The sequence below is a fragment of the Balaenoptera ricei genome, chromosome 5 (assembly GCF_028023285.1).
Source record: "Balaenoptera ricei isolate mBalRic1 chromosome 5, mBalRic1.hap2, whole genome shotgun sequence".
Classification (NCBI taxonomy): domain Eukaryota; kingdom Metazoa; phylum Chordata; class Mammalia; order Artiodactyla; family Balaenopteridae; genus Balaenoptera; species Balaenoptera ricei.
The window spans coordinates 40392086-40416518 of record NC_082643.1 but is presented as its reverse complement, the minus strand read 5'-3'; the positions used below and the strand labels follow the sequence as shown (position 1 = coordinate 40416518).

The window sequence follows — 24433 nt, the reverse complement described above, 5'->3', positions numbered from 1 at the left end:
CTTTTGGTTTCCTCCTCTAATCTGTCTCTGGGAAGTGCTGATTATTGCATCTTCATGATAAGTGCTTAAGTTTATTTGTGCGGCATTAGCTTTAACGTGAGTTGTCTTATTTCTTCCTCACAACAATCCTATGAGGCTTTGTCTATTTCAAATATATCTGCCCAGTATTTAAGCATGACTGATTAAAAAAAAAAGAGAGAGAACCCACCCCCACCCCAAATACATCTCTTTCAAGGGCTTTGTAGCATTCTAGTTTGGGATACAAGAGTGAACTAGCCAGCAAATACTGGGCCAGACACCAAGTCCTAGGTTTTCCCAGGAGCACCTCACAGGAAGACTGACTGTAAATCTAGGAACAGTTCAGTGTGCTGAGTGTTACATGAGGCAAGCCCAGAGCTCCGAGGAGGAAGCTGTGGACAGATTCATATAGACATGTGTTTGGGAGAAGGAAAGTTACATAGAAGAATGCTAATAGAGAGTAAACACAAATGTGGCAGAGACCTTTGGCTGTACTTTTGAGTAAAAATTTTTATCCTTAATTTTTAAAATCTCAATCTAATTTTTGTGTTTTCCTTTATAAATACATAATATACTTCATAATGCAGAATTTTAAAAGATACACAGTGAAAATCTTCCCATTACTCTAGCCCTCCAGCCACTTAGTTTTCGTTTCTAGAAGTAATTAATGTTATAGATTTCTTGTGTTATTCCCAATGGTATTTTATGCATAATAAGTAACTCAACATATATATTCTCTTCTGACGTCACCTTTTCATTTCAAATCCTGGCATGTATTGCACCTGGTTTTTTCCCTCCCCCTTAACAGTATAGCTTGGAGATTACCCAAATCAGTGCACGAAGAGTGCCCTCATTCTTTGTCATGACTGCGTAATATTTCTGCCTAAGGGGCATGTAACACAGTTTTCTTAGCCAATTACCTCTAGATGGGAATTTAGATTTTTTCCAGTACCTTACTATTTGGAGACTAGGCTGAAGTGAATAACTTTGTGCATATATCTTTTTGTACATGTAGGAGCTGGTGCTAGAGGTAAAATTGCTGGGTCAGAGCATGAGAAAATAGAATTTGGTGGCTCTTGCCAAATTGCTATCTTCAGAGATTGTGCTGTTTTACCCTCCCACCAACCACGGTATTTGAGCGCCTATTTCCCCACATCTATCTCATAGACACAGAATTGTCCGTCTTTCTTTTTTTGTTTTGCCAATCTGATATGTGAAAAATAGTTTCTAAGAGTAATCTTAATGTTTTGAAGGAGAAAACAATGCAAAACAATTTCCTTTTTGTCCCTCGTACGTTTATTTCTGTGTAGTTTGTTAATTAAGATGTTGGCTTATAATTCAAAGAAACTACAGTATTTAGAAAGTCTCTAATGCTCTAAAAATTGGGAATTTGTTTTCATATTCTGAGTTCGGAGGCTGAAAACTGTACCAGCAAACGTTGATTGGTTGCCTCTCTGTGGCAGGCAGCGTGTAATTGGTGATTTAGCAAGGCAGAGCTGGCCCCTGCAGTCATGGAACTAGTAATCTAGGAGAAGCAGAGATGGTGGGACATGAGGCGGTTTGACAGCCATGGGAGCACATGCACAGTTTTGGGAGTGAGGGAATCAAGGAATATTTTCCAGAAGATGGTCTTTAATCTGCCACTCAGAGTCTGAGTAGGAGTTTTCCCGACACAAGTGGGAGAGGGAAACGGGTTCCAGGCAGGGGCAAGAAGAGTGTGGCTTATCTAGTTAGTTTGGGATAGGTGAGCAGCAAGTAGATACTATAGACTGAACCATAGTCCAAAAGTTGACATATATCTGAAGAAAAATAGCACGAGAATTTGTTTAATCTTTTAAAACATAAAATGAGAGAGAACCTATTTGGGGTTTCTTTAAAAGCTGTCACACCAGTGAAGACTGCCTTGATAATGTTGGCCCCATGTATTTATTTCACATATCAGTGCCTCCTGATAGTTTTTATAAGTTTATTTATTTATTTATGGCTGCGTTGGGTCTTCACTGCTGCACGCAGGGTTTCTCTAGTTGTGGTGAGTGGGGGCTACTCTTCATTGTGGTGCATGGGCCTCTCACTGCAGTGGCTTCTCGTTGAGAAGGAGCACGGGCTCTAGGCGCACGGGCTTCAGTAGTTGTGGCATGTGGGCTCAGTAGTTGTGGCGCATGGCCTTAGTTGCTCCTTGGCAGTGAGAATGTTCCCGGACCAGGGCTCAAACCTGTGTCCCCTGAATTGGCAGGCAGATTCTTAACAACTGCGCCACAAGGGAAGTCCCTCCTGTTAGTTTTTAAAGGTTCACATTTGACCTTCATACCAACCCTGTGAAGCAGTTAGGATTGGTAATATTATCCCTTTATTGCCATGAGGAGATAGTCCCAGGGAAGTTGAATCTGAGCCAGCATTGCAAGAACCAGTCCTCAGCAGAGCCAGAACTAGAATCCAAGATCTTTTGACCTCCTTCGTCAGCACTCTGCCTGTGTGCTCCCTGCAGTTCTGGTTAGTGATAACTAAGCCTTTTTGAGAACAGCATTGTTGAAAAAGTGCTGCTCTGTTGAAACTTGAGAGGCTTAAAACACAGTATTGCCAGAGCCTCCTGGTCTTAACGGTGAGGTCTATTTCTTCCGTCCAGCTCTTTTTAGCTTATTAAAACAAACTGTGTCATGCTTAAAAGACATTTACTGACATATTTTATTTTGGTATCAGTGCATTTCCTTAGGATCACACAGTGTCATTCCAAGAGGAGTGAGAAATCAGACCGAGGCCAGCATCGCTGCCTTTTCTGGTCTGAAGTACCCGCAGTAGTAAGAGGCAGTTAAGTCTGAATAGCAACTTCTTTGCACAAACACAGGGAAAACAGTACTCTTTGAAAATGGTTTTGGTCATGCATACGACAACTGGGATCATATCCCCTCCTTAAATACTAATCTATTTGTCTCTTGCCTGAAGTTGAGGTTTTTGAAAAAGTAGTGTAGCAACATTCGGAAGTCAGGCTCAGTCACTTGAGAGCGTTGTGTGACCTTGGACATGTAACTTAATTTCTTTAGAATTCAGTCTTCATTTTAAAAACTGGGGGTTATACCGCAAAGATTGATGTGAGAATGAAATGGAGCATTACGCAGGATTCCCTCAAATTTTTATTTCATTTTTCAGTATCTGTAATAAGGGATGTATCTACAGTTGAGGCGTACGTTTAGTGCCGTAGGTTTTCCCCTGCCAAGTTAATGATGGTGCATTTTACAATAGATGGTATCAAATGGAGGAAATGTGTGAGAATTTAATGCAGTATCAAGTACAATATGTGTTCAATAAGTAGCTACTTTTTTTTTTTTTGAATAGGATTATGGTTCCTGTGTTAAGGCCATACCCCATGGGGAAGTGAGGGCTCCGCTGGGAGGTCCGTGTATATACAGGACACCGTATGTGTGAGGTAGCCAAGCTGGTCTCCTCTAGGAACCTAGATGTTGAAGGTGGGAGACAACAGTGTGATTTGTGGTTGTGAGTGTCTAAAGTCAGTGCCTCTGCCCCTGAAGGTGCGCTAGACAGGGAAGGACCTGCAAACTAGAGCTTCTGCATTCACGCAGTTAGCACAGATTGTTGTTGTTGCTGCTTTTTAATCATCCCTTGTTCTTTGAAGAAGTCTTACCTAAAGATCTTCAGCCTTAACTTGGCTGAGCTTCAGAGAAGCTGATTATTTACTCCTTGGCCACAGTGTTGAAGGGAGAGCCTGGCTTCTCTGAGTAGGGGTGGCATTACTCAGCTGGGGACCCTGTGGGGAAAGTGGATTTTAAGGAAGGGGATTAAGCCATAATGGTTTGTTGAACTGCCCCTCCCTTTTTGGAAAGTCTCCTTCCAGTGGCAGACTTGGAGGTGCCAAGTTGTACTTTTTAAAACGAGGCAGCCGGTCCTTATGGATCTTCCTCTGCTGAGATACCTACTGCACTCTAGTTTGAGTCTCTAATTTGGGTCAGGGAAGAGTGGGTATATGAATCTTGGGTAGATGGAACATAAAATGGGCTCATACTATACAGATGATCTGGTAACCACCCCCCCCCCCCTTTTAAATAAAGCTGTAAAGCATACCTTGGTACACACAGAAGTATCTAGAGGTAAAAGGGCATTAACTCTGTCTAACTTACTCTTGAATGGCTCAGTGTAGATGTGTGGGTGGAGGGCAGGGAGAGAAAAATAGAAAGCAAACTGTGGTAGAATGCCAGCACTTGGGGAATCTGAGTGAAGGGTTTGTAGGAATTTCTTTTACTGTTTTTGTTATTTTTCTGTAAGTATGAAATTCTTTCCAAAGGAAAAGTTGAAAATACCTTGAGCGTCTTTCCATGCAAGTACATGTATTTACATTATTTTATGATCATTTCCAGTTATTTGCCATTGTAAACAGTGCTGCATGGAGATCTTTACATATGAGGTATCCTCATGTATTTGGGATGGAATTCTGGCACCCCTTTGAAATACCCCCATTTTCATAATGGACCTGATAAGAAAATTCACAGTACATTAACCAATTAATGCTTGAGCCTTAGACTTTAGTTAGAATTTTAAATGGGTTAAATGGTGACTGTTGAGCAATATTTATCTTACCCTGATACCAATAAACAATAATCTGTGGAAAAAATTTCTTCAGTCCTGGTTCATCTCATTTAATAAAATTTTAGGGAAAAAAATGAATCTTTTAGTGACATGAAACGTCTTGGCTAAGGGTTGACGGCTTGAGTAGTAATGAAGATCAAAAAGTCTTTGAATGTCCTGAAGTTGTAGCTTCCTGACCCCATTCTGTTGGAAGCAGTGGGCAAATCTTTTTTGCCCTCATTCCAACTGTGCTTCACTGTTTCGTTGATTGCTGTATTTTTTTTAATCAAAAAAAAAAAAAAAAAAAAAAAAATTTTTTTTTTTTTTTTGCTGCGTTGGGTCTTCGTTGCTGTGCGCGGGCTTTCTCTAGTTGCAGCGAGCGGGGGCTACTCTTCTTTGCGGTGCACGGGCTTCTCATTGCGGTGGCCTCTCCCATTGCGGAGCACAGGCTCTAGGCGCGCGGGCTTCAGTAGTTGTGGCACGCAGCCTCAGTAGTTGTGGCTCGCTCAGTTGCTCCGCAGCATGTGGGATCCTCCTGGACCAGGGATTGTACCTATGTCCCCTGCATTGGCGGGCGGATTCTTTTTTTTTTTTTTTTTAACTTAGTTCATTTTTAGGCTTTTAATCTTTTTTTTTTTTTTTAATTACTTTATTTATTTATATTTATTTTTGGCTGTGTTGGGTCTTCATTTCTGTGCGAAGGCTTTCTCCAGTTGTGGCGAGCGGGGGCCACTCTTCATCGCGGTGCGCGGGCCTCTCACCGTCGCGGCCTTTCCCGTTGCGGAGCACAGGCTCCAGACGCGCAGGCTCAGTAGTTGTGGCTCACGGGCTTAGTCGCTCCGTGGCATGTGGGATCTTCCCAGACCAGGGCTCGAGCCCGTGTCCCCTGCATTGGCAGGCAGACTCTCAACCACTGCGCCACCAGGGAAGCCCCTCAAAAGTGTTTTTAATTGAAGCATAGCTGTTTTACAATGCTGTGTTAATTCTGCTGTACAGCAAAGTGATTCAGTTGCACATACATATACATTCTTTTTTAATATTCTTTTCCCTTATGGTTTATCATAGGATATTGAATATAGGTCTCTGTGCTATACAGTAGGACCTTGTTGTTTATCCATTCTGTATATAAAAGCTTATTACATCTTCCACCCCCAGCATCCCACTCCATCCTTCCCCTAACCCCATCCCCCATGACTGCCAGATATTTTAATTGGATTCTCATTCTCATTCCAGCAGCAGATAGGATGAGGGGACTATTTAACCAGAGTCGGGAGTCATATGCTCTGTTCTGTTGATTAACTTTCAACTCCTAATTGTTGTTCCTAATGACGCATGTGAAAGATTAAAACTGTAGGATATAATTACATTTTACCCGCAGGTCAAAACAGCATTCATTGTTTCTGACATTTGTGCTGTAATATTTGGTCCAGTTTTTAGGCATTCCTTAATAGTCTTGAAAAACAAAAATTGGGTAAGCAGGTCCTGTTGTTGACATGCATAATGCATAAAGGCAGGTCCAGTAGGGCCAGCAGAGAAAGGGGATACCCTTGATTCTTTGGTTATACCTCCTAACTTCCAGACCCTACCTCAAAAATAGCAAACTGCAAACATTTCAATAAAATCATCTCCATGAAATTTACATGTTTTAAAACCAGACCTAGGCAGATCAAATTGCATCTGAATTTTGACGTGTCCATTAGATTCAATTCCAGGAGAGTGTGAATGCTGTATGCTCTTCTCCTTTTTCCTTAAAGAAACTGGAATGAGGGAAATGGTGGATTAATAAACCCTAGATCAGGAATTAACAACCAATGCTGTATTAAATTACACTCAAATTAGAGACGAGAGCCCTGAAAAGAACCCTTTTCCATCTACACTCTGGCTGTGAGGCAAGCATTGGACCAACTGACTGGGAAGAGCAGTGCTTTCTTCACAGCAGGGGCAGTAATGGGAGGGGGGTGTGTTGTACAGGAGCTGCCCAGGGCACTTGGCTCATGAACTGACACACAGCAAAAGCTGATATTCTATTAAAAACTGTGAAGTCAGGGGATTTGTTCCATATCTCTAGTTAAGGAAAAGTGATTTTTTTTAAAAAAAGATTTTACTTTTCCATTTTCTTTGTACTTAAAAATGTAAAGACTGTAAAATGACATTTTCTAGAAACTATGGTTGTGATACTAGCAACAGCAGCTGTCATTTGTTTAGCTGGGGATAAGCAAGGTGATCTTTCCTTTAAGACCCTAGGTAATCTCCTCTCTCCCTAGGGTCTGTCTCTGGAGAACTATTTTGTGTGTACTTGTTTGTGTGTGTGTGTGTGTGTGTGTGTGTATGTGTACATGTATGTGTGCACGTGTGTGTGTGTGTATAAGATGGAAATGCTGACTTCAAGTAGGGCTAGAATTTAAAATGAATTTTTGGCAGGTAAAGTTTCTAATATTTTAGAATATTACCATGATATTACCATAAAATCTATCCTTGATTGGATGCTGGCCTCCTTCCTGTGGGCTCAGTAAGATGTTCAGAATGAATGCCATCTTCATGTTCACGTAACTTGGCTCACTGGACAGATGTTGCTATAAAGCAGCAAACTAACACCACCTCCACTTTTGTTATATCTGTTATTCCCCTAGATTTACTAATGTACTAATTTTCTTTAATATACATATTTTCCATCAGAAGCTTTTGACCTAAGGGTCGTAATTCGTCTGTCATTGTGTCCAGCAGAAACCTTTCCTGCACGATTAGGTCAGGTTAATCTCTTTGGTTTTATTTCATCCAGAATGTGAAGTTTCTCCTATTTAGCTCGTAAGAGGTGGGCCCTGAGGTGATTCTACTTACAAGAGTGTTGCTGTATTAATTAGTACCAGCACTCTAGTTGTTTTTTGTTTGTGTGCTAATCTTTTTCTTGCTTTTCCCGTTCAGCAGACCTACTCCAGTGAAGTCCATTGTGTTGAAGAGATTCTGAAGGTGAGCTTATTGTTATTATTTCTTGCTTGAAGAAATACTTAAGTAGGCAGACATATATTCATTTTCTTTGACTTCAATAAACAGTTGCCGTTCTAAACTCCTTTAAACAGTTTCTCCCCTCATACCTCCCAAAGCAAAATAAACCAGAATAATAACAAAGGGGGTCTTAGGGCATTATTGAACTATCTGACAGATTTTAATTGAAATGAAGTCTACAAACTGCGAGGCATTTGGACCAGAGTCTTACGACATCTCCCTTAAGCTTTTCTGGTTGTCTGTAGAGACCCTGGAGAATTGCTCACCTCCCAGAGAGGAGATGCCCTGTGTTGCTGCAGCAGGGGGCACCAGGGGTTAAGTAGTGCTTGGTTTTCACCTCTCGGTGTTTTATAGGTGACACTTTATATGTTTGGCCTTATCGTCAGTGAGACCATGAATTTTTAAAGGGATAAAAAGAAAAATAGTAGAAAGTAAATGGACATCTTTACACCTACCTTGAAAGGGTTATTTTTTGCTCTTGTTTGAGACCATGCCAGGAACATTTGTGCTGCTTCTACAAATACATCATTGAATCCATTATCCATTTGTTCAGTTTTCCTTGCACGAGGATGACAAATTCCTTTTAGAATTCAGTTCCAGGAAAATAAATAAATTCTCCTGATGAACCGGCATGCTTTCTTTTTATCAGAGAAGAATTATATAAACTGTTATGTGTCCCATTTTGGCTTTAACTTCCAGGAAATCTAGAGCTAAATTTAATGCTCAAATACAGTAATTGTAATGGCTGAGAGTTTTGTTTGTTTATTTCTCATTCCTCCTCTGTGGCTCTTAATTTTCTTCCATGTCACTTTTAATGATACTCTTACTTTATCTTTTGCTATAAGGTTTCTGATTTTTGTTTTCTGGTTTTTTTGGAAGTAGGAGAGATATGACACATGTACCTATTAATTTTTATCCCAACTGCACACTTTTTTCCTCAAAATATGCTTACCCAATTTTTTCCTTTAAGTTTTCATTGCAAAGTATTAAGTGAGGTGGTGCTGAAACCAGTAATTAAGTATATTGGTTACCTTCTCATTTGTGCAATTTTTGACAAAGGTGGTGTCTAGCCAGATGTTTGGAAAACAGTTCCATTATTTTTGTTTTACTATCTTCGGTATCCTACTTTTGTAGTTAGAGTTTTCTAAGAAAGAAATACCTCTAAGGAAACATACTTTGTATTGCTGAAAATGAGAAATTTTTGCCAACCAGCAAGTAAGATTAATAATAAGATATCTTGATCAAGCTTTTGTTTTATCCTCTCCCTCTGGTATTTCTGAAATTCTTTGGTAAGATGAGTCATAAAAGTAACAGACGACTTAGTTATGAAATAATAGCCTTAGCATTTTCCCTGAAATTGTGTGTGATTTGTTCCATGGTTATTTCAAAAGTAAATGCAACAATGTAGATTAGTTGTCTCCTGCATGTGTCAAATGCTTCTGTTAACGTTTTGATGTATGTTAATATACGACTTGTTGAGTCCTTTATGTAAGGTGGTAGTATTAGAACATCAGGCAAGCATTTTTAATTTAATAAACTCATCCATCCTCCCTCCCCTCTCAGCCAACATCACTTTAATGAGTTCTTGCTTACCTGGATATGCTTGAAAGTAGATGGTTAATGTGAGCCACAGGTGAGTGTTTTCATTTGGAAGTCTTAAAGAGAGAGAGTAAATCGCAGGATGTCCCGGACTGAAGAGGGGCTTGGGTCTCTGCTTTGTGCAGACTTAGAATCTGTCCCCTTCTCTTCTCCTCTTTTGGGGCCTCAGTTAAGTCACGTGTACTCCCTGGACTTCAGTTTCCTCACGGGTAAAATGAAGGCCCTGGGCTGGTAGATAGTAGATGACTCTAGGGTCAAATCCAGCTCTCACTCTCTGATGTCGATCCAGATACTTCCCTCTGCCTCGTGGTTCCTGTTCTTATCTCCTACCAGTAATTTATGAAGATTGCCAGGAATCCTAACACAGATCTTTCTGATGGGCAATAGAAGCAGTAAATAGTTCCCTAAAGGAGAAAATCAGTTATAGACGATAGTGTTTGGTTCTCTGGTGGAAATGTTCAGAGTCGCAGCGTTTTACTGAAGGGGCATTGGTGGCCTGTGACTTGTGCAGACTGGCAGGGTAAGAAGGTAGCAGGCAGACACTACCAGCAACCAGGAATTGGTCATGCACAAGGGTCCAGACGGGGATGATGTCCTCAGTGGGTGTATGGAAACGGCTCAGGTTTTCTACAGCCTGGACAGCCTTTTGGGGCAGTTAATGCAGTGCTTGTAGACATTATCTCAGTGCAACATTCCAGTGACACTGGTACAACGAGTGGTAGCTTTGTACCACTCGTTGTACCAGTGTCACTGGAATGTTCATTTATTCAGCAAATATCCCTGAAGATGCACATACTTTTCTAGGCACTGGGATGCCGTGTGAATAAGAGTCCTTGCTCTTGTGGAGACCATAGTGGAGAAGATAAATATATAATAAAATGTCAGTTGTTGATAAGCGCTATGAGTCATATAGCAGGCAGGTGATTGGAGGAAAAGGCAGAGGAAAGAGCTCAGAAGCCTCGAGGTGGGAACAGTTTGGTGTATTAGAAAAACGGCGATAACTAGACAGTGTCTAGAGCAAAATGAGCAAGGTGGAGAGTGGGGAGGAGATAGCAGCTGTGGCACCTGGAAGGCCAGGAGTGAATCAGGTGCTAAGTGATTTACCCCCATTCATGTGATAAGTCGTTGTTAAAGTAGGGAGTGAATTCAGGGCCCCGCAATTCTGGGCAGCCTCCTCTCCTTATGGCCCCAATTCTCCTAAGGCCTAACTTCCCCTAGTAAACTAAGCATTTAGGGAAGTGTATAAATTCTTTCACACTATCAGCAAACCACTTAAGGCCTGAAAGAGTTTATGCACTTTCCAACTGCCTAATTTAATAGCCGGGGCAGCCTTAGGCATTGAGAGTACAATAGATATTTCCTGGGAATCATTGGTGACTAAAAGTCATAGACACCATTGGGATTCTAAAGAAATTCTTGGAAGACAGAAGGATGATACTTTCAGACACCTTTGCAATTATTACAAGTTTTTACATTGTAACGTTCTCATGGTCCCATACCTTAGAGTATAGTCAAATAAATAAAACAACAGGAAACTCTTTGGTGCAGTATTAAAATTCTTTTAAAACTAGGCTTTTAATTTATTAAGTGCTTTCTCTTACCACGTATTCCAGCACTTTATGCTCTGAAAAATAAGTGGTCTTCGTCCACCTCTTCCTGAGAACTAAGGCTCAGACAGCTCAAACTCCTCAGGCTGACCTGACCAGCAGGGTCAGAGTTAAGATCCAATCTGGGTCTCTGGCTCCAGAGCTGCTACTCTTTCCATTTTACTTCAGTATAGAATTCCTCTTTTGTACTGAACAAAAGATGGTTAGTCAAGTGAGCAAGGGCATGATATCACCTTTAACAAAAATTACTCGAGCCATCATCGGTTACTTTGCTTGTCACTGTGCCAGGTCATTTCTGTCTGTTCTGAGGTTCTAGCAACCCGGAGGGCGGCTGTGGGGAAGGGCGGGGAAGATGTGTGCAGAGGTGGGGAATGGGGATGCTTGCCCAGCTCCATCTCCAGTTGTTGCAAGGATCAGATGGCATTTCTGTGGTGATGGAGAGGTTGGTCAGCACTTGGAAAAAAGCACAGTGTGTAATGTAAAATAGATAGCTAGTGGGAAGCAGCTGCATAGCACAGGGAGATCAGCTCGGTGCTTTGTGACTACCTCGAGGGGTGGGATAGGGAGGGTGGGAGGGAGACGCAAGAGGGAAGAGATATGGGGATATATGTATATGTATAGCTGATTGACTTTGTTACAACGCAGAAACTAAGACACCATTGTAAAGCAATTATACTCCAATAAAGATGTTAAAAAAAAACAACAACAGTGTGTTGTACAGGTGAGGTAACATAGCGTGATCTGGGGTCCCCAGTGTGCTGGTGGAGGGTTGCTTGTCAATCTTAAGCCAGTTTGCCTGGCAGGTCTGACACACGTGGGGATGGACTTCTTTCTCTCAGACTCCAACGCAAAGGGGCCATTCCCTGTGCTCTCAGCCATTGGCTTCCTGGGGGACCTGATCCTGTCATTTTAGACCTCATTTTTCTCAGCTGTAAAAGGAAGGGGCTGGTGTTAATCTCCAGTGCCATTTTAGATCTTCAACAAAGTGTGTGTGCATATTTGCGATTAGACACCTTTAATATGACATTTTGTTTTCCAGCAAGTGAATGTGCTTAGAAAAAAGAACTCATGTCAAGATAAATATATTAATTTGGAAGATATAGAAATCTTGCTTCCATGAAAACAGTGAATAGAAATGAAACTTCTGTTACTGAAAAGGGACGGTCACTTTTTAAGGCCTTCTCTGCAAAAGTTCTTACGTACTAATAATGTGTATCAGGGAAGGGTCAAATCCATTAAAACTCTCCCAAGTGGAACAAGTGACCTGAATTACTTGTTTGCTTAAGTCAAACAGGAAAGTTCTTCTTCCTTTGAACTTAAATAATTCCAGGAAATGCAATAAAGAAGCTGAGAGAGAAAGAAAGCATTGAGACAGGACTGAGTTTTCATAGTTACACAAGCTCTGGTAATACCTACTACCGTTTTTATGCTTCATGCTGTTCAGAGTGTTAAGACCATTCCTGTTCTATGCTCTTGTTTTTCTTCTTCGAACTGATTTCTTTTCAGTTTTGTTTGTTGGAGAGCTTCAGCTTTTGAACATAGCCCACCAAGTAGGAGCTTTTTTAAAAAGTAAATGAAATAACTTTTAAGATTTCACTTTTCATTTACCATCACTCCACTCTACATTCAGTTTAAAAAGTTAACTTAAATAGCAGTAAATGTTTTATTTATAATTTACTTTTTCTTCCCGTTCCAAATCTCTTTTCCAGGAAATGACCCATTCATGGCCTCCTCCTTTGACAGCAATACACACGCCTAGTACAGCTGAGCCCTCCAAATTTCCTTTTCCCGCAAAGGTAATTCCTTACAAGTCTAGCAGGCACCGCATCCGCACCAGTGACAAGTCTGAAGTATTGCTGTGTGCCAGATTAATCAAGTATTATTTGTTGAACTCTTTGGAGATTAGGTTAATATTGCAATTAATTTAGCTACTAAAGTGCTTCCTAATGCTTTCAAATACTTCACTCTCCACTTATGTCAGTAAGAACATCTTACATTTGTATAGGGTTTTGTAGCTTATGAAAGTATTCAGGACTTTACAATAAATTCTTTCATTTTTGAGGTTCTTTACCTTAGAAGAGGGACACGGAGGTACAGGAGAATTAAGTGAGGTAGGGTGTCTGCTTCCTAGTTCAGGATCTTAGGTACGTTACAGATATACATTTACACTTGTCATACCTCCTACATTTTCTTAAAGTTTAGTGCAATCAGCTGCATTCGTGATGGCTTTAATAGCAAGGTGAACTGCCTACTTGCACATTTCTGTTAAAGTATTTGTGAACAGTATATTAACAACACTGTCCCCTCGCCTTTTCTACTTTTGGATAACATTCAGAATATAGAAATATCACCTTCAGATCTGTGTTCAGTCCAGCCTGGTATACATGCACATTGTTAATATATTATCAGTCTTTCTTTCCATGATGTCATTGAGGTTTTATCTACCCAAACCACAATTTACCATGTTAGATACTTTACATATTTTCTAATGATAGTTTTTTTTTCTTCAAAAAATGTAATTTATTATTGACTTTAAGGTAAAACATTATACTTTGTGTTGAAAATCCTTGACACCAAAGGAAGAATAAACTTTAGGAAACAACAGAAGCAATACAACCTATTTTATGTAAAAATTAGATTTATCAATATTTATCAGGTTTAACAGTGACACAACCTTGGATTTATAAACCTTAATATTTTATTAACTAGAGATTTTTATTTTTCTTTCTAGGATTCTCAGCATATCAGTTCTGCAACCCTAAACCAAAGTAAGTAAATATGTGGAACTGATTATTGCATTGGAGAACAAAGCATGGTTTTTACTGTTTTAATGTAGAAAACATTAATGAAAAATGCTCCAGCAGAGATGAAGGCTTCCTACGGTTAAAGAATAGGAAGGAAGGGCAAATATAAAGCTGTTCTTTAGGTGGAGTTTCAGATTATTGCAAAGAGTTAATGAAGATGTCTTATTAAGTACCTAAAAAATAAAATATAATTTGGTATTACCTCACATATGATAAATATCTTGAGAGTGACTCTAAATGCATTGTTACCCAGGAATTGTGTATAAGAATAGATTGGGGTATTTTGTGTGTTTCTTGTATTTATTTTAAACAAAACCAAGAAATTTTTATAAGGAAGAGAGCACATAGCTTCTCTAGACCTTCTATATGTATTTGTCATGTAATTCTTTTTTTGGTTCCTTTTAATGGATTGTAAATACTTGAGAATTCAGGGGGAAACAGAAGAAAGCTAACTGGATCCAGCCTTTCTCTATATCAGTAACCTCTCGGTTCACTAAATTCTTTGTGTCCCAACTACATGCAAGGCATTTCAAGCCTTACAAAAATGACTGGTGTATTTGCAGTCATGTAGTTCATCAACATACGGTGAGTGCCCAAGTTATGAAGTGTTAGTCTTCAGAGGATAGGGAGACGAAAGTAGGGTGCGTGGTGTGCATGTATGTGTTGGGAGAAGATTGCTCATAGATATTCCATAGAGGTGACTCTTCTTGAAATATCTCCACCTTATTCTTTTTCCTCGCTTGTGTTTTTCCCTTGATTGTCCTGTTGTTTAAATTGCAAGGATATGAGGAGAGTAAAAAAGATGAGAAAAACAAGAAATGAAATAATCTTCCTCTAGAACAGGGATAGGCACACTGTAGCCTGAGAGTCGATCTGTTGTACAGCTAGTTTTTGTAAAGAAGGTTTTATTAGGACACAGCCGTGCTCATTCATTTATTATTATGCCACAAGGTATGGCATGCAAAGTCTAAAATATTTACTATCAGACCTTTACAGAAAAAGTTTGCTGCCCCCTGCTCTAGAAGTACTGAATAAGACTTTGCAAATAACTCCTAACTAAATTTCCCCCAGAGACTTCCCTGGCGGTCCAATGGTTAACACTCAGTGCTTCCACTGCAGGGGGCATGGGTTCGATCCCTGGTCGGGGAGTGAAGATCCCGTATGCTGTGTGGTGTGGCCAAAAATAAATAATAATAATAAAAATAAATAAATTTCCCCCAAATGCAGAGAGATAAACCTGATCATCTTGCACAGTACTGGGGAGACTGGGAAATCTTTTTTTCTCAACATCTTGGCAGCCTATCCAAAGATAGATAACGGGTGAAGTGGCATAAGTCTGCAGGTGTGTCACCAGCTCAGCTGTGGGCGGGATTGCTGTGCGTTCCTTTACCTCTTGCTCCTCACCCCACCCCCAAATTTGCTAGGGCTACCAGTCATGCAGATTATATGCCTTCCACTGAATTACTTACAGCTTGCATGATTGCTACCTCCTGGTTTAGAAAGACCCTGTAATCCTTTAAACTGTCTGATTTCTCCTTTTAGCAAAATATAGTTGAACATGAACTGGTAAGCACTTTCTTCGCCAGAGGTGGTGGCCCTCCAGGCCTGTGGAATAGTGTAGGCTGATTCCTCGTTGCCCTGATGAGAAGTTTTCAGACACTGGCAGGTCTCCTGTAGGTCTTGGCTCAGCAAATGCTTACCTTGGGGTCTTTTATGCTGCTGCTGGAAACCCTTTTTACCTCTGTGAGAATGTGGCCTTTGGGGGGCCTAGTTGGACCCTGGAGGGGTCTGGTTTTATGTTGGATGAAGCAGGAATGGAGTGTGTGCAGATATAGCTTTCAGAAAAGTGGAGTGTGACATATATTTCTCAAAGTATGCCCAGCAAGATAATTCAAATTTCTTGAAAAATTGTGGTTTTGGAGTCTGTAGAGAATGAAGTATAGGGATTTTACTTGTATGTCCCAGTATTTATGTTCACATGTGCAAAAAAACGCAGCTGCCTAAGGATTACCAGAGCCTCGTTGAGCTTAGGACCGGGTCAAGGTGACTGTGTAGGAGTACATGTGCATGTACTTTAGCCCCTCTAATTTGTAGTGCCAGCCCTAGCTTGCTAGCCAGAAGGGCAAGCAATTTAAAAATATCATATAAGAGCTGCTGCCACCATGAGGATAAAGCGTTTAATTGCAAATGTTCAAGGGCCTCCACATGACATTTGTGGTCACTCTCCTCACCCCTGTCTGAAAGGCAACCGTATTTCCATTCCCCTTCTGCTTCAGGTCCGTATTACCTCAGGCCTAGACAAACACAGCCTCTCAGCTGGTCTGCAGCCTCCACACTTAACATTTCCCATTCCTTTCTAGGTTACATCAGGTAGCACCAGCAGGTTAATCTTTCTGAGGAACAGCTGCATCGTGCTTTGGAGATGTCTCATTGCCTGACAACTGAAGTTTTAACATCCTGTTGTGGCACTCAGAGCCCTCTAAAATCTGACTTCCCTGGTCCCCCCATGCTGCCCACCACACACTCTGCACCCCAGCCTTCCCCTGTCGTAACCTGCACCATTTCAACTCCTCCCATGTTCGAGCCTTCGCTCACTGTCTCTTCTGCCTGAAGGCCTTCCCCACCCTCATCTCCCTCTTGCCAGCAGTCATTCTGTCAAAATCTCACCCATCCTTTGTGACACAATTAATTTTGTTTCTTTTCTAATTTGCCTTCTTTCGTCATGACCAGCAGAGTGACCTATCTGTAGATTCCCGGGACGGTTCATTTAGATGATTGGTTTTCGCGCTGATTTTGCATTGCCTAGGGTTGTAGATAACACGTGCCTGTTTGATGTCCCTCAGTCAGCTGTACGCTCATTGAGGACGGGGTCAAATGCCTTGAACATCTTGGTGTCTAATAGGCAGTTTGTAAATAGCAGTTGAATGAATGAATGGGGGCTGTTGAATAGTGGGGGGATGGGTGGGAGCACAGTGGGCCAAGGACAGAGTCTATAAAAGAGAGTGCTAGCAAATCACGGATAGATATGTGACGTCAAACCAGGTGAGGGTGACTGCAGCCCCATCCTAGTGCTTCCACAATGGAGCCCCGCCAGCTGACAGCAAGGAGAGTCTCCTGCCCATGGCAGTGTGGTCGGCATGCCGGGTGGCGCCTTCAAAGTGTGTTCGCTCTGCTTAGGGCTTTCCAATTCTGAGCAAGCCCTCTCTCTAGAGGTAACATAAATGTTATTTTATAAGCAGTGTATAACACTCTGGTTGGCATAATTTAAGTATACTAAGTGTTTAGATTAAAGTGGGGGGACAGCAAAAAAAGAGGGAATTTATAACTAACGGTCTCATGAATTTGTCATTGTGTTCCTCTGATCATTTTTCCCTTGCCCACAGAACAATATGATACATCTTCAAAAACCCACAGTAATTCTCAGCAGGGAACATCGTAAGTAAAATGCTTTTGTTTATTAAAAGTTTATAATATAACATTGTAATTTCCCATGTAAATCTGTTGCTTAGTTTTTTTTCCTCCTTGCTTTCAAGTAATGACTCATAAAATACTGCTGCAGTGTAAAGGGAAGAAATGACCAACATTTCTATTTGGATTAAATTCTCCTGTTGAAGGTTTAGGTACCTTAAGAGTTTGCTAAGGGGTTTTAAAAGAAAGCCATTTGAGCCATTATTTACATATTAACTGTGGAAAATAGAAGGTTTTAGCTTTATAAATTTCAGTCTTAAATAGTTTTAGCTTGTGGAAACAAATTTTGGGGGATGTGCACAATTTCAGACTTTCTGCCACTTTTTTGGCCTAGTTTTAACTAATAAAGAATGAGTCTTACTGCCCAGCTGTGCTTTATTAAGGCCAAGTAAGTCCAGATATATTTTGGGTTTTGGGAACAGTTGAAACTACATAGTAAAGATTTTTAAACCAGCATTTTGACCCAATTTGTCATTTCTTGGTGGTATTGAACTAGTATTTCTTTCTTTTCATGACTAGCAGTGGTTCAGGGACTGAGTGAGGAGGCCTTTCTCTCCTCAGTATTTGATCAGTTCCTAACACGGAGTTGCTAGTCTCTGAGGACTTCAGGTTCAAGCTCCAGCTTTCTTCTATTTTCGAGGCATAGTATTTGTTCCGTGTATTTTGGGAGGGGGTGTTGCTGTGGACTGAATATTTTAAAAACTGTATAGTTGAGGCAAAGAGCTTCTTTTATCTCCTCACCGTGACTGAATATGGAACAGGGTTAAAATCACTATTCCTAAGTGCCAGGTCCTTGATGCAATTGTTTTCACATCTCTACAGCAAAGTAAGAAAAAAAGAATAACGATTTTTTGTTGTTGTTGTTAAAAAGATAAATTTATTGGGAGTTCCCTGGCGGTCCAGTAGTTAGGACAGTGCGCTTTCACTGTGGAGGGTGCGGGTTTGATCGCTGGTCAGGGAACTAAGATCCCGCAAGCTGTGTGGCACGGCCAAAAACAGAAAAATAAAAAATTTTTAAAAAGATAAGTTTATTATAGGATGGATGGATTATTTTGTATGTGTAATAAAAATCTGTTTCATTTGTGGTTCTGGCTGATGGTGAGGTTTTGCTTATTTTTATTGTCCTTTACTAGAAAAAAAAAAATTAACCCTATGTTAGTTATTCTTTGCCTGTTTCTTTTTTGACCTTTTCTTTTTTCCTCTTTATTTTTGTTTAAAAAAATTATTTTACTCTTGAGTTCTGAAAGTCTAGAATCACCGACTTAGCTTAACCAACTACCTCCTCCTCTAAATAGAATCTATCTGATGGCTGGTGGAGAATAGACAGGACGGTGCCAAGGACCACACTTACAATAATTGTGTGGACTCTCTGTGACTTCCCCAAGGGTTTACACCTTGTGCTGTTTGTGATGGTTGATAGTAAAGCTGTTTAGACCATAAGAGGCCCCGGCTGATGGTCTTTGGTGGGGGCAGCAAGGAAAGGGGAGCTGAGAGCATCCCACTTGGCAATAAGAACAGAAAGGAGGAGCTCCCTGAGGAATGAGCTGGTGGAAGCAGTGGCACCAAAGGGAGGAAGTGGCTGTGTCCCTGGGAAGTGTGTGTAGAGGAAGAAAGGCAGCTGGGTCTGATCTGGGCCCGGGCAGGCCAAAGCTGCAGCCTCCCACACCAACTTTCATCAGCTTTCCGACAAGGTAGTTGATAGGGACTCGGACCATATTCTGTGACAATTTTGCTACTCAGAGAAATGGGTTGTTCTCCTGATTGAGTTAAACCACTGAAGTCAGAGGTGCCTGCAAGTTTATATGCTCATATATTGTGACATATGTAGTGTTTTCTAGATAAAAACAATTGGTTTACCCTATATAAAATTAACTAGAGGGGGGACTTCCCTGGTGGTGCAGTGGTTAAGAATCCGCCTGCCAATGCAGGGGACACGGGTTCGAGCCCTGGTCTGGGAAGATCCCACATGCCGCGGAGCAACTAAGCCCGTGCACCACAACTACTGAGCCTGCGTTCTAGAGCCAGTGAGCCACAACTACTGAGCCCACGTGCCACAACTACTGAAACCCGTGTGCCTAGAGCCCGTGCGCCTAGAGCCCGTGCTCCGCAACAAGAGAAGCCACCGCAATGAGAAGCCCACGCACCGCAATGAAGAGTAGCCCCCGCTCGCCTCAACTAGAGAAAGCCCGCGCGCAACAACGAAAACCCAATGCAGCCAAAAATAAAATAAATTAATTAAAAAAAAATTATCTTAAAAAAATTATCTAGAGGGAATTCCCTGGTGGTCCAGTGGTTAGGATTCTGCGCTGTCACTGCTGGGGCCAGGGTTCGATCCCTGGTTGGGAAAATAAGATCCTGCATGGCTGTGCAGTGTGACCAAATTAAAAAAAAACATTACCTAGAAAAGAATATTTGTTTTGATCCTAATAAACTTGGAGAAGGAATGAAAGTAGGGCCTAGTACAGGTGAAGAGGACAAGAGTGATAGAGAAAAGAAGGTAATACTGAGACTGGGTGGATACGAAGGGTTGTGTGTGGTGGGGCTGGTGGTATGGATAAGTGCTGAAATGAAATGTACCTATGGGAAAAAGAAATCACTTTTATGGAGCTTGGATGAAAACAGTGTTCCAATTAATCTGTAGAGTACAGTCGTTGTTTCAGAGTTAGTATGGCACATCTCTTAGTGCTCGAAGGTTAATTTGATCTAGTGTCAGCATTAGGGTTCTTTGACAAGCAGTTAAACTGTTTGAATGTCACATAGAGTGGCAGGGAGATGGTCTAATGCACTTTGAATGTCAGGAAAGAAAATGTTAATTACAGGGTCATTTGTACTTTGGTTTTAAAAACCCATATAGGTCTTACTGCTTTTTCTTTCAGAGTTATTAGTACTTGGGCCTCCTTACAGAAGCAGAGTAGTACATATAAAAGGGAAAAAGAGGGGCCTGGCACTAGAGAATAAACTGTGGAGAGTCTGTATTAACTCTCACATCTGTCCAGACTTGGGGGCAGGGGGCGGTTAGCCAGCTGGTAGAGGATGTAGGTGTAAAAGAAATGTGCTAAATCTGTTACTTTTAATCTCTGTAGTTGAAGCTCTAGTTAATTATCAAATGATGAATTCTTTCTACCAGGTACCTCAGGGAAGTGATTAGCTAGGGATCCAGTGCTATTTGCCCCTAAGTTTGAGGGGGGGGGGGAATGTTGGTTTAACGGCTCCTAGCTTTGGAATCCTCTTCCTTTCCACGACTTGGGTCTGTTGAGTTCTCAGGGCAAAGTACCAAAGTATTTCCTTTTTCTGTACAGCTATTACGTCCTTCACATGATTGTGGATAGTTCCCTTTCTGTACAGTCAAACACAGTTTCTTAATGTCAGTGCTTTTGCCAACCTCTCAAAAGGGATAACGTGTTAATGTTTTAGAAACTATAGAGCAGTTGATAGGCATTATTGTAGCTAACTTCCTTCTCCCTCCCATCCCCTACCCTCCCCCCAAATTGCCAAGTCCTTACTAGCTGGTGCCCTCCTTTATGTTTCTTATTTTTGCTTCAGAAATCGTCACTACCTATTTAGACTAAGAGACATAAATTAGCAGTTATAGCAATTTGGAATTTTTATTACTTACTTGGGAAGTTTCTTTTGAAATGAGGGAAGTATTTGGATGTGAAGATTGGGATTGTCCTGGAAGTGTGACGAGAAGGAATGGTGCAAAGTTAATAAAGGCTGGGAAGAGTCTGATACCTTTTTAAATGAGCCTGAGTTTTCAACTTTTACTCAAAACATTATTTTAAATATCTTGCTAAAGAACTAAGGAAGACCCAGTCTATCAGTTTACTGCAATATAAAATCATCACATCAGGACATGTGTCAGCTGAAATGTCCGAGAATTAAGTCTGAAGAAATGCCTTACTTGTATCAGTTCGTTTAAATCATATTTGACCTAAGGAAAAAAGTTTTATACTTTTCTAGGTAGTTCTTTTTGTCTTATTTTTAAAAGTTGTGCTAGATGCAAACTAGTATATATAGAAAGGATAAATAACAAGGTCCTACTGCATAGCACAGGGCACTATATTCAATATCCTGTGATAAACCATAATGGAAAAGAGTATAAAAAAGAATGTGTATTGTATGTGTGTGTGTGTGTGTGTGTGTGTGTATATGTATGTGTATGTATAACTGAATCATTTTGCTCTACAGCAGAAATTAACACAACATTATAAATCAACTATAATTTTTTTTAAAAAGTACTATATGAAGGTGTCTTACCTGGGATCTTTATTTCAGTTGACAGCTCTGACTTAAAGAGCTGTTTGCTGATAAATGTATGGTTGAAGTAGCAGAGCTCACCCTAATGGGCAAAACTTATAAAGTATTTGTCCTTGAGATTATACCCCTATCCTTTATTCACAGTTCTTCAGCTCTTCTGAAAACAAGTAACAAACATTTGTGCTGGTCAGTAATACATTTGTAGGTCTACATTAAACCTTCAGCTTCTCAGAATGTAAATGGAGATCTTGCTGTTAATAATAATTCTCAGTTCTCAAATATCTGGCATTGCTGGAAAAAGATGCACTTTATTTTTACTCCAAACTTAACAAGTGATTGTGAATCCAAAGTTATTGGTATTCATAATTATTTTATTAATCTAGATATAGAAGGAAATGTTCTGTTTGTTTTCAAGAGAAAAAGTAGAGGTGTAAAATGAAAGAATAAGGAATATAACTTTTTTTTTTTTTTTTTTTAGTGAGTTACTATTAGCCATGCTATGGAGAAATGAGAATTTGTAATATTGGGTATTGAAGAAAATTTCATGCTTAGGTGAAAGCAAACAAATGGTCATTATGTGCAATGTTTAATCTGCTTATTTCAGAATTACAGTTACTAGGACACATTAAATCAATATTTAGAAAATGCTGAAACTCCCAAATGCAGAATCACCTCCTTTCATGGTAGAATTATAGTCTTTTGGAATAGTCAGTTTAATTCTTGGGGTTCTGGCTTTAGTAGACAATATTCTAGGATCCCTTGCAGGGCAATATTTAACTTGACACTGTATACAAATTTATGCCGGAAACTTGCATAATATTGAAGGGATATTTTGGTGAGGCTATGAAATGAAGCATATTTTAAATAATTATAAAAATACTGCTAAGGTGCTGGAAGATCATCTTCAAAGTATTCCTCTTGGAGCTATATGTATTTCTCAAATGATGGCTTGAACTACTCTGGGAGCACCCCTTTAGGATAACATATACTTCCGTACTTGGTCTTAGACCAAAGGTTAAATAAAATGGACAAGAAGAATAAATTTTTCAAGTGCCTGGTATATAATAGGTAAGTGTTACGTAAATGGGTTTGTTTATGTTCTACATAAGAAAAGTCATTCTCATCGTTCTTTAACATGCTTTGACCCCAGTTATATAAATATTGGCCTCTGGGCTGGATGCCAGGCTATTTGGAGATACTTCCACTCATCCATTCAGTACATAATTATTAAACACACGCTGTGTGCCCGGTGCTGGTTTAGGTACTTGGGGAAATAGTAGCCAGTGAGACAAAGTCCTTGTCTTCCATGCCTTGTAACTCAATGCGGTGGCATGTAATACAAACTAGGTGATGTGACAGAGACAGGCTTGAGGAAGCAGGGTTTTTTTTTTTTGGCTGGTGTTGATACTTCTGGGAGGCTCAGGAAAGGTCCCTCAGAGAAGGTGACATTTGATCTGGAGACTGAATGATGAGAGGGAGGCAGATAATACTTGCCACCTTTAAAGGGGCTTGATGGGCTACAGGCTCTGAAGGCATTTGAAAACGGCTAGGCAGTAATTCTTATTGGAAGTGACTTCTTTGAAGTATTCATTTGCATTTGGAAAACATGGTTTTAAGGGTGTCCTTAAGAGTCTGTTTAAGTCTCATTTTTAATCATGCTGCTAATTTACTACAGTAAGTGACCCTAGATTAATTTAAGCATAGATTGAAAAATTTAGTAAGATAGATTTTTATTAGCCCTAAAAGCAGTTGGTACATTCTGCCCACTCTGGGTTGCTGGGTTTCTAAAGCAGCAAGGTGTGGTCTAATTGCACAAGAATTCATATTCTCCCCGTCCATCCCCACCCCTTTCATCCACCCTGCAGAGGCCTCCAAGGCCCTCTATAACCTACCTCTCCACCTCCTCTCCTATACTCCCACAACACACACACACACACACACACACACACACACACACACACACACACACACACACACACACACACACACACACACTATTCTGGCCACATTGGCCTCTTTGCTGTTTTCTATGCCTTAATCACCCTCCCCATTCCCTGAATTGTGCTCCCTCCTCCTTTCAGGTCCCTCCTTGGATGTCATCCCCTTATCAGTACAGTCTTCCCTAACTACCCTAACGTAGAAGAACCTCCCACACCCATCCTTTCTCTTTTATGTTTACTTCCCCCTCCCTAGGCTTCTTACCCATTGAGAAAGAATATAGTTTGGTTATTTATCTCCCTCCCCTAGACTCTGAGTGCACAAGAGCAGGAGTTTCTGTCTGCTTAGAGTTGTATCAGTAAAGTCTAGAGCAGGGCCTGGCATATAGTAAGTACTCAGGATAAATGTAGAAGGAAAAACATTACACATAAACTTGATTAAATACCTATAAGCAATGTTTAATAGAAATATAATTTTCAGCAATAATTTTTCTAGATTTTCTTTCTAGTTGTCTAATATGTCATCTTATACTAGTACCTTATTTATCGTACTTAATGATTTAATCTTATTTATTAACTTCAACTTTTCCCTCATTTATACTCTTGTGATTTTTCTAATCTTCACTTCATCCATGGAGTTTAAATAATCTTTTACACCTTTGGCCGCAATTTTTGCCTTATCAACCGTTAGGTCATTAACTATAGTGAATCGTGTACCAAATCACTTTTCCCTCTGCCCTGCTAGTCTACCATCTCCCATAGACAGTCTCTCCATGAATTTGAATTCTGCCAACTGCTGTCACCATTTGGAGAGTCCCCCTTGTATGTTGTGTCATAAGGGATTAAGGTCTGCTTTTTCATTTTTAAAAATTTATTGTATGCGGAGCCCTCTTCCTAACTCGTCACCTCCCATCATCTCCTACAAAAAGCATTTGCAGTCGTTATTTCTGCCCTGTATCAAAAAAGGAAAGTACAGGGCTTCCCTGGTGGCGCAGTGGTTAAGAGTCTGCCTGCCAAAGCAGGGGACATGGGTTCGAGCCCTGGTCTGGGAAGATCCCACATGCCGCGGAGCAACTAAACCCGTGAGCCACAACTACTGAGCCTGCGCGTCTAGAGCCCATGCTCCACAACAAGAGAGGCCACGACAATGAGAAGCCCGCGCACC

General features: G+C 40.6%; 1 protein-coding gene across 8 annotated transcripts in view; it reads left to right on the top strand.

Moving 5' to 3' along the window:
• The window catches only part of AFF1 (ALF transcription elongation factor 1), a 205323-nt gene that overhangs the window by 142733 nt on the left and 38157 nt on the right, over positions 1-24433 (top strand). For 5 of the 8 annotated variants that reach the window (XM_059922667.1, XM_059922669.1, XM_059922665.1 and 2 more), the window contains 4 exons: positions 7516-7560; positions 12512-12598; positions 13534-13570; positions 16990-17041. In XM_059922667.1, the coding sequence (XP_059778650.1) occupies positions 7516-7560; positions 12512-12598; positions 13534-13570; positions 16990-17041 (221 nt within the window). The remainder of the gene's footprint in view (positions 1-7515; positions 7561-12511; positions 12599-13533; positions 13571-16989; positions 17042-24433) is intronic. The other 3 variants (XM_059922666.1, XM_059922672.1, XM_059922671.1) reach the window with 3 other exon arrangements.